This window comes from Octodon degus, unplaced genomic scaffold, assembly GCF_000260255.1.
Source record: "Octodon degus isolate 3935 unplaced genomic scaffold, OctDeg1.0 scaffold00141, whole genome shotgun sequence".
In the NCBI taxonomy this organism is placed as follows: Eukaryota; Metazoa; Chordata; class Mammalia; order Rodentia; family Octodontidae; genus Octodon; species Octodon degus.
This window is the reverse complement of record NW_004524717.1, coordinates 472475-483402: the sequence shown is the minus strand read 5'-3', so window position 1 is coordinate 483402 and position 10928 is coordinate 472475. Positions and strand designations below refer to the sequence as shown.

The following is a 10928-nucleotide window of genomic DNA, read 5'->3' as shown; positions in this document are numbered from 1 at the left end:
TATATATATACACACACACACATATATAGATAAAGCATCATGTTATAGCCAGATTACAGAACCAGACTTATCACAAAACAGGACAACTCCTCCTCATTCTAGGTGTCCTATAAGGATTTTTTTTAACAGATTTTTCCTATGTATTCCAGGCTGGCCTTGAATTCATGGGAATTTTCCTGCCTCAGCCTCTCAGTGCTGAGATTAGAGGAACAGGCCACTAAGTTACCTGTTTTGTTTTCCTTTTTGTCTTAAAATGGTCAATTTATATCCACCTACTTCTCAATTTAAGGCTAAAAGGAATTCATGTGCTGCAATTGTGATTTTTTTAGATTTAAGAAAATAATTGGAAAAAATATGATAATATACACAAAATGGCTTCAAAAACATCATGTACCAGCCAGGTGTGGTGATGCATGCCTGTAATCCCAGCACTTGGGAGGCTGAGGCAAGAAGACTGCTGTGAGGTCAAGGCCAGCCTGGACTATGTAGCAAAACCCTGTCCCAACCAAAAAAAAAAAACAAAACCCAAAAAGTACCACTTTACATTCTTGGCATTACAACTGAAATATGATGATAGTATTATCAATAATTGGCATTCCCTTCATTAGCATGTAATTCTAAAGACGAGCAATTTTGACAACGTATGCCATGCCAATCATTTCAGCATGGGAAATAAATACATCATTGTTATGCCCAAATGTGCACGCTGAAATCCTTGCCACCCAGGAAGCCGTGGGGGGTGATTAGTTCTTGAAGGTGGAGCCCATGAGGGGGCTTACTGCCCTCTGAAGGGAGCTTCTGTGCCCCTCCTACCATGGGAGGATGAGGAGAAAGACAGCTGCCCATGAACCAGACAGTGAGGGATATGCCAGGGCCTAGTCTGGGGCTCTGAGCTTTCAGGGGTGTGGCAGGTAAATACCTGCTGGCTCAGACCCTGGCCATGGTACTCCTGTGAGTGCAGCCCACATGGGCTGATGCACTGAATCAAGACAGCCAGTTTACATGAGTGTGCAAGAGTAAGGAGAAAGACGAGCAACAATGTTAGCACCAAAAAACCACAACATTTGGTGTTGTTACCTCGCCTGATGCTTCATCAATCAAAGATATCTGGGTAGGAGTCTCAATCTCGATCGCTACCTGTTAAAGTGAAAGGTCGCATACGGGTCAGTTTTCCATGACATCTCATGGCAAATCCTGGAAGGGGACAACTGAAGGGGACTCAGCACAAAAATCACAGACCTGCATGTAACAACTTCTGAATCTGCTGTTCTATTTTCAGTTTGACAACATGATAAGGTAAAAATAATAGGTTCATTAAGGAGGATTTGGCAATCTGTATTAAATGCCTTACCTGTGTATCTGCCCTTTATCATGACCATTCTATCGCCACAAACTTGTTTTTCCTCCTTCATCCCATCCCGAGATCCACACCTGCGCCCTGTGTGACACACCCACCCTTTGTGAGTTCTGGGCTTGGTCTGGAGCTGCAGTGCTAGTCTGGGTTAGCACAGGAGATGTGACCTGCAGCCCTTCTGTGTCACCAGGACAGTGACTGCTCCATGACAGGCACTGCACAAGCAGCTCATGAAAAAGGAAAAGCTCCACACCTTTGAAGCTGCCAGTGTCATAAAACTTACAGTGACTAAGTGCAGATGTTTTGGGCTTGAAATACCCTCGCATTTCTGGAATGAAACATATTCATGATGCAGCATTCAATGCTGTTCCACTTAGTGAACTCATGGAAACTAATCCTAATCCTTCATTAGGATTTTCACTGCATTCACATATGAAATGACTTTTCTCCCCATGTACTAACATGATCTATTTTGCAACCATGGCTAAGCAATTTACCTTACTAGTATTTCCTACAACAACTCATAGTATAGGGATGGTTTACTCTCTGAACATTTGATATAAAGCACATATAAAAACATTGGGGCTTGGAGCTTATCTTGCAGAAGAGATCTCTGCTAACTTTTGGTTTTCTTGAAGCAATCGTCTTGCTATTTATATTTAGTTCAGGCTGGCCTTGAATTCACTACTTAACCCAGACTGGCCTTGAACCTGAGGCACTGCTTCCAGGCCCATGCAAGCTGGGGAGTGCTGCTGGCCCTGGAGGCGGGGAGAGCATGTGTGCACCAGATCAGGCTCTGGTCTTCAGTCCACCAGCCCAGGGGCGCACAAGGACAGGCACAGGCAGACCCACAGCCAGACATCGTGGCTCAGGGACAGCAGGGCCCAAGCTGCAGTGAGTGGCCCTGTGCGGTCCTGGCTGGCAGTGCGTCCATGACTACTCCGTGTGTGCAGGATTTGCCTGTCGGCTGCAGAGCTGCCATCTTCACTCCGCTCCCTGACAGTAAGCTACATCCTACATCTATGGTCTTCTGTTTTGTTTTGCCTTTGGTGTCTACCTCTCCCTTGGGTTTCGGTTTGAGGCCTCTTCCTCCTTTCCTGTTTACTTGGGGTTTTCTTGTCTTACTTTTACTTCAGGAATTAAATCTACTAAATAATAGGGCTTCTCTGCACGTCTGAATTTCCTATGTGTCAGACAGCTACCCATGTCCTCCCCTTTACTACCCCTTACAGGAGAGATTCATTTTCTTCAGTCAAACTGGAAGTTACCTATTCTGTTTTTATTATTGTCCTTGTTTCCCCTTCTTATCATCATCTACAAATTATGCTTACTTTTCCCGGTTCTGCCCATGATCTAATTAAAACACCTGGCAATGATGCTGGTGTACATTCACAATTTAAAGTATCAGAATATATCTAAGCTGGAATCCATGAGAGTAAATGAACAGAACTAGCCAGGCATGGTGGTGCATGCCTGCAATCCCAGCACTGGAGAAGCTGAGGCAGGAAGATCTCCCAGAGTGCAACGCCAGCCCAGGCTATAAAGTGAGTTCAAGGCCAGTCTGTACTGCATAGCAAGGCCCTGTCTCAAAAAGCAAACAAATGAACAAAAAGAACTAAGGACCTAGATCAAACTTTAGAGAAACAAAAAAATCTAATTAACAACAAATAAACATAGACCTCTCCTACACAGCTCAACAGGTAGAATACAAAATGTTGTTATTCTAGATGATTCTGTGTGTGACTGGTGTGCGAGGGGCTGGCCTGGGAACACGTCAGTTCTTCTCCTTCCAGAAATCCTTCCCAGCTATACAAAGAATTAATGTTACACAAAAAATAAAACTTACTATTCTTTTCTCCCAGAATCTGTATTTTGGGCTAGTCAGTAACAACTCCTTAGTAACAGGTGAACAGTACAGGTGGACCTTCAAGCTGAAAGGAAAAGAAAAAAAACAACTTTCAGTACAACACACAATGAACTCTGGGGGGCTGCGGAGATAGCTCAGTAGAATAAGCACTTGCCTGGCAAGCGCAAGGTCCAGAGTTCAATCCCCAGTACCGCAAAATAAATAAATAAAATAAAAAACATTGAACTCCGGTGGTGACAGAGACCTGCATTTCACCAACAGTTTTCCCTAGTAACTTAGAAACCACTGGCACACAAATGTGTGCAAGCCACTCCTGTATACTGATCTCCAGCGTTTCAGTCCCCTCCAGACTATAAGGGTTGTCACTGTGTCTTCAGACCACCAAGAATCCCTTAGTCATTCTTGAGTTAACTACATGCATTGTGGGCTGGGGTCATAGCTAAGTGGTGGTACAGTGCCCACCTATCATATGAGGCCCTGGTCCAAGCACAGCACATGTGTATACACACGTGTGCATACATATGCACACACATACACATGGAGTACATGACCAGGTATATCTGGATAGAGACCACTAAGCCTTGAGCTACTAATGAACGCCAGAAAAGGGAATGTTGGCCACAGAAACTTCTGCTTTATATTTTCTATGATCCGTTGCATTTCTCTTTCTTTCTTTCTTTCTTTCTTTCTTTCTTTCTTTCTTTTGCAGTTTTGGGGACTAAACACATGACCTTGTACATGCTAAGAAAATGCTCTACCACTTAGTTACACCCCACCTCATTCATATATATATATATATATATATATATGCATATATATGCATATGAACAAAAGTATAGTTTCAGAGGTTAAAAATAAAGACTATGGCATATTGTCCTCTCCAGGGGTGACCACACTACCATATATTCCAGCTAATAAGTCTTCACAAACAGAACCTCAATTCTGCCAAGGAGAGGAGGGGATCCAGGTGCTTCACCTGGACCTGGCAGCCGTCATCACAGAATGTGGTATAAGCGACCTGAGGAATTTCTGGGCCTGCCCTCCAGCCAATATACCTGCCCTCGGCCCTCTTAGGATTGACACTTGTTAACTCGGAGGCACTTAGATGTCACATGGCTTCTCATATGAGATATTCAAAGTACAAAAAAGGGGAGAAAAGGTACTAGGAAATAGGGATCAAATGAAAAGGGATCAAGAGATGGAGGATAAAAGGAATTAAGATGTGCTATTTCCATGTACCAAGTCCACACAAGTATAAACTTTATATGGCAAACATGGTGTCATGGTTTGTGTCTTAATTGTTCCCCAAAGCCTCTAGCAGTTCCTGGGGTGGCTTCCAGAGTTTGTGTTTAACTCATGATCCAGTGCTGGGATTATGGAGTGTGCGCTATGCTGGCCATGCAGCAGAAGGCCTGGATGCGGTATAAGGAAGGGAGAGAGGCTTGCTCTCAGCTCTGCTGCTGCTGCTCCCTTTTTGCTCTTGCTGTTTGGTTGTTTTCCTCCACCATGAACTGCTGCCTTCTGCCATGTGTCATTCTACCTTGAGTATGGACTGAAACCGCCACAAACTAGGAACCAAATAAACCTTTCCTTCTTTAATTTTGGGTGCCGAGTATTTTGTCCCAGCAAAGAGAGAAAAGTAACAGATACATGGAGTAGTAAGTAAAAAAGCAAGCAACTAACTCAAACTACTAATGCTAATGACTTTCAAGACAGAGCCAAGCTCAGAGAACACATGTTCTAGCCCATGTGGGTGCCAGGTACCGAGTGACTCTTCAGGTCCTTTCAGCCCCCTCTGCCACTAGGCAGGCAAGAACCAGAAACCTGTCACAACCCCACTTCACAGGAACTGAGGGATCACATGTAATTAGTACTGTTTTGTTCTAAGGTGCTTTCTTTGGACTGATTTTCTACCTGCAACAGACAGCTGATACACAGCTCTGAAATCAGACAGACCTGGCTGAAGCCCTGGCCCTGCCACTCATGGGCTGCATGACATGGGGCAACTCATTTAACCTCTCTGGCTCCTCAGCTTCCTCATCTGTAAAACAGAGGTAATAGGAACTATTTAATGGTTATTAAGAGGCTTGAAAGAGAATGTCAGGTCTTGAACCCAGTACCACAGTCAGCCGTCACAGGCACTCAGAAAATGCCTGCACTAAAACATTCACAGGGCCTGGGAGAGGTAAGTATTCAGTGACCACTGGTTACTATCATCTGCTGTTGATTAGCCAAGACATCCAATCGCTTCTGGCTCAAAAACCACAAGGAACCTTTCCAAGCCAGAGAATTTGAAATTTAGATTTAGGCAATGGCTAAAGAAAAAGAACCCAATAACTGAGCTTTAAAAAAAGATGGTGGTGCACACCCGTAATTGGTGGTGCACACCTGTATTTGCTGCACTGGGGAGGCTAATGCAGGAGGATCACTCCAAGTTTAAGACCTGAGTTCAAGGCCAGCCTCAACCACACAGTGCGTTCAAGGCCAACCTGAACTACATAGGGAGATCCTGTTTCAAAAAAGGAAGGAAGGAAGGAAGGAAGGAAGGAAGGAAGGAAGGAAGGAAGGAAAGAGGTGGGGTAAGGGAGGGAAGGGTAACAAGAAGAGATTAGATAGCTCAGCGGACTAAGGCACCTGCTTAGACAGACACAGGGACTGTTATGGTTTGTGTATAGTTGTCCCCCCAAAGCCTCATGCAGTCTTGGGGCGGCTTCTGGAGTTTGTGATCAATTATTGTGGGTGCGGATGCTGCACCTGCCCTAGGGCAGGTAATCTGCATTACAATGTAAGGTGGAAAGAGAAGCTAGCTGTTTGAGCTGCTGCTACCCCTCCTTTCACTCTTGCCCTTTGCCACCACCATGAAAGGTTGCTTTTTGCAATGTGCTGCTCTGCCTTGGACCCAGCTGAATATGGACTGAAACCTCCACTAACTGTGAGCTAAATAAACCTTTCCTTCCTTCATTTTGAGTGTTGGGTATTTGTCCCAGCAACGAGAGAAGAGTAAGACAGGGACTAAGGTTCAATCTACAGCATGACGTGCTGGCACTGCACCCAGGGCACACTGAGATGGGACTGAGACTGGGCATGGTGGCATATGCCTATAATCCCAGCACTTGGGAAGCTAAAAGCAGGAGGATCACTAGGAGTCCAATCTGTGTAGTGAGACCCTGTAGACCCTTTACTAAACACATAAAAAGAGGAAAGAAGAGAGGAGAGGAGAGGAGAGGAGGGGAGGGGAGGGGAGAGGAGGGGAAAGGGACATAACGGTACCACAGGATTTTTGATAATGAGACAGCTACTCACACTGACAGGATAAAAATGTACAAGTATGACATTGAATGAAAGCAAATGTAAGAGGACTCATTCAATCTGATTCTATTCAAATGAAGTTCAAAGTCAGCCCTCCTGATAGCCACAGTCAGACAGGGAGAAGGTAGAGGCTCTGGGACAGCGTCCTGCTCAATCTCAAGAGCTATCCACAAGGGCTCACTTCATGCACACTCGTCACTGTCCCCTTCCTGTGGTACATGTGTGCTTTTTCTGTCTGCTTTTCTCTCTCAATTTAAATGTTCATGCCAGCACATAGACGCCATGCAGTAAGTAGTGAAGCAAGTTACCTGCACTCCAACCTTCTTTTCAGTGTCGGGGCTCTTAATCCTTTCATGTGATCTGAAAACAAAGGAATCAAATATCATAAACTTTTTTTTTTTTTTCAGAAATTTCCTTAGCCCAAAGAAACTGAGGTGTCTCTTAAGTCTTTTGGGTTTCAAGTAGTAGGAATACTTGAAGCCCACGTCCAGGAGAATAGGGTTTCCAGCTCCTTCCATAAGCAGAGCTCTTCTGATCACAGGGCAGGAATCACTAAAAGCTACCTGGGTCTGCACCCTCAAAAGCAATATACAGAGCAGCCCAGCCTGGGTGGGTCTAACCTGCTTGGTGTCACCTTGGAGGGCACAACCCTGCCCACTGCCCACTCTGCCCTTCCACACTGTGACCCATCTCGTCCTCCTGCCAAAGCCTGTTTCCACAGAATCTGCTGGACACCATTTGAGCTGAAGCCAGGAATGGCTCATCACTTTCTCAGCCCACTGTGGCCATGGGATGGAAAGGTGGGAGGTCGCCAGCTAGACCTGCCCACAGCCCTCCAAGTGTGGAGTGAAAGACACTCACAGTGAGACTGGAGATCCATCAGCATACAGTGCGTGCAGGTCCACTCCCGAGCCTTGGCATGCACAGGCCTGGGCAACTGCAACCAAAGGCTTCTAATGAAACCAGTTCCAGTCATTCCATTACCACTACCACTACACACACACACTTCAATTCTCTAGTTTGTAACTGGGAATCTTTTGTGAAGTGGGTTTGGGACCGTGGGAAATGAACACAAGGGTCTTCATGCTGAGCTCAACCCCCAGCCACCACCTCCCTTTTGAAATTTTGAGAAAGGGACTTAAGTCACCAAGCTGTTCCAGCTGGGCTCAAACTTTTGATACTTCTGGCTCAGCCTCTCAGAATGTCTGAATTATAGTTATATATCAACATGGCCAGCTTATAATCGAGAATTTTAAAACAAGAACAAAAACAAGGAAGTCACAGTACCTACCCTGGCAACCCCCAGACCAGACATACCCCTTCTCTGCCCCAAGACAGGTCTCTGCTTCTCAGGTTATCCCTGGCCCAGGCTTGATGCCTATGAGTGTGTCCCAGAGCTGGGCTCTCCCCTGTGGGGTTTCTAAAGAGTTTTCCCTGGGGCTAAAAGAGGCTGGGTCAGGACTCTACTCATGCTCCAGGCTACCTCCACAGGCATCAGGAGCCTGAGCTCCTTCTTAACTGGTGGTCAGGAGAACATGGCTGAGCTGATCCAACTGCACCCAGAAGTTGCTTTCCAGGAGATCTTCCTTTGGATCAGGGAAAATCACCTTCCACTGTCCCTCAAAGGGTCCTCACCAATGCTAGGCCCTGTCTCAAGCCCAGGTGCCCTCTCTCCTTGCACTTAGTGATGTTCAGCACAGACCACCCAAGTGTAGTGTCCTCCAGGCGGTCCACGGCCCACTCCTAGGTTGTCTAAAGGTGATGCTGACATGTTTACATCCCTGCTTCTCCAGTAGAAGAGTCCTTAAACTGTCAGATACTCAGCATTAGTCAGCGTAGGCAGCCATAACAAAACACCATAAACTGGATGACTGAAAACACCGAAGCTGCCTCACACAACTTGGGGAGCTGGAGAGCCCAAGATCAGGGTGCAGGCAAGACATCTTTTCCAGCAGCTGCTCTCCCAGGGTGGTCAGGAGAATCCATCCTCTTATGACTCCTTAACCTAAATAATCTAAAGGCCCCAGCTCCAAGTACAGTCACCTGAGGACGAGGGCTTGAACACACAGCACAAAGAACTCTCACATCCTGACAAAGTGCAAAACCAGTGAGAGGCCTCCAAATGCAGAAGGTGGGCACTTGCCCCACTGAGTTTATGTCCTTGCTGAATAAACATGTGAGCACATATCAGGGAAAGTTCTTATACAAACTCTCCTCAGTAGAAAGAACCAATTTTTCATTCAGTGTACACACAATGATGTCACAACGAATTACTTCTCCAGACTCACTGATCCTAAAGATGAAGAGCAAGCTCCTAAACTATCTTATCATTGCTATGTTAAGTAAATTTCTCAGTAGGCTGTTGATTAAGTGATAACAAGTGAATCACTTCCCATTCACCTTTGTAGGAATAGAAGTTTAACCCCAGAAATAGGAAGCAATAGGAAGTTTAATCCCAGTAGGACAGGCCTGGTACACGCCTGTAATCCCAGCACTTAGAAGGCTGAGGCAGGAAGACTGCTGTGAGTCTAAGGCCAGCTTAAACACATAGCAAGACTCTGTTTCATCACATTAACTGAGCTCTATTGGATGCAGAAGAACCTGTAAACAATCAGGTTGAAACACACAAACTGGGTGACTTAGTAAGCTGTAATCAAGTGAGCTGTTTTCTATGTCACATCTGATTTTCTAAAAATACTGTCAGATCACATTGTTAGAGTTCTCAGAACCTGCTGTTTCTAGAAGGTGCCTGATTCACAAACTATTTTGTTTCTCTTAGCTGAAAGATTAATTTGTTTAAGGACTGCTCCCTGATGGGTTTACTACTGAATTCCACATGAAATTTAGAGAAGACCTAATACCAGTACTTCTCAAACTCCAATGAAATTGAAAGAGAAACAATACTCCCAAACTCATTCCTGGAAGCAAGCATTAGCCTGATACAAAACTAGAGAAGGACCCAACCAAGAAAGAAAACTATAGGCCATTCTTCCTAATGAACAAGAATGCAAAAAACCTCAGTAAGATACTGGCGAACAGACTGCAGCAAACCATCAAGAAGATTATACACCATGTCCAAGTGGGACTCATCCCTAGGATGCAGGGATGACTGAACATACATAAATCAATAAGCATAACACACCACAGAGTCAAGGATAAAAATGAAAAGATCATCTCAATAGATGCAGAAAAAGGTTTGACAAAGGTCAGCACCCATTCAGATGAAAACCCTACAGAAAATTAAAATATATGGTCTTTATCTCAATCTAATAAAAGCCATCTATGACAAACCAAAAGCCAACATCATACTAAATGGACAAAAACTGAAAGCTTTCATTCTAAAATCAGGACAAGGATGTCTCCTGTCTCCAGTCTTATTCAACACAGACCTGGAAACTTCAGTCAGAGCAATTCGATAAGAGAGAGAAATAAAAGGAATAACAATAAGGAATGAAAAAGTTATTATTTGTGGGTGACATGATACTCTACATAGAAGACTCTAAAAACTCCATGAAAAAACTGAAAGATTTAATAAGTGCATTCAGCAATGTAGCTGGATACAAAGTCAACACTCAAAAATTAACAGAAAAAAAAAAACTATAGCATTCCTGTGCATGAATAACAAACTCATTGAGAAATCAGAGAAACCACACCTTTCATAATAGTGTCCAAAAATATAGAATATAGGTACATATAGACAGACATAGATATATACATTTAGGAATCAAACTAACAAAAGAAATAAGAGATTTATACACTGAAAATCACAAGGGGCTGGTGAGATAGCTCAGCAGTTTAAAGTACCTGCTTAGGCAAGCTGAGGCAAGTGCAGAGGACCACAGCTCAATCCCAGGCACCACACACTATGCCAGCCCTGCCCCACCCTCAGGTTAGGCTGAGCTGGTCAAAAAAAAAAAAAGAAAAAAAAAAGAAAACTGCCATACTCTGAAAAAGCAGTTCAAAAAACAAAAGGATATCAGAAAATGGAAAAACATCCCTTGCTCATGGATAGAAAGAACCAACATAGTGACAATGGCCATACTTTCAGAACTGTTATACAGATTTCATACAATTCTGACCAGGATTCCAACAGCATATCTCACAGAATCAAAGAAAACCACCCTAAAATTCACTTGAACCAGAAGAGACCTTGAGGGGGCCTGGCCCTAGCTCAGGCCTTTAAGTGGCTGCTTCCACAAAGCTGTCAGCCTCAGGTTGCTGTAGTTCGATTCCCACAACACTCCAGCCAGCCAAACCACACCTGAGGGCATTCAGAGAAAAAAAAAAAGAGAGAGAGAGAGAGAGAGAGAGACCTTGAATAGCAAAAGCAATTCTGGGCAACAAAGGCAAGATAGGGGGGCATTACAATCCCTGACTTGAAATTATACTCTAAAGCTA

General features: G+C 44.4%; 1 protein-coding gene across 1 annotated transcript in view; it reads right to left on the bottom strand.

Annotated features, from left to right (window-relative positions):
* Window positions 1-10928, bottom strand: part of Dclre1c (DNA cross-link repair 1C) — a 59460-nt gene that overhangs the window by 46805 nt on the left and 1727 nt on the right. The window contains exons 2-4 of the mRNA XM_004641777.2: window positions 6839-6890; window positions 3201-3285; window positions 1078-1137 (exon numbers count right to left, since the gene is read on the bottom strand). Of these exons, the coding sequence (XP_004641834.1) occupies window positions 1078-1137; window positions 3201-3285; window positions 6839-6890 (197 nt within the window). The remainder of the gene's footprint in view (window positions 1-1077; window positions 1138-3200; window positions 3286-6838; window positions 6891-10928) is intronic.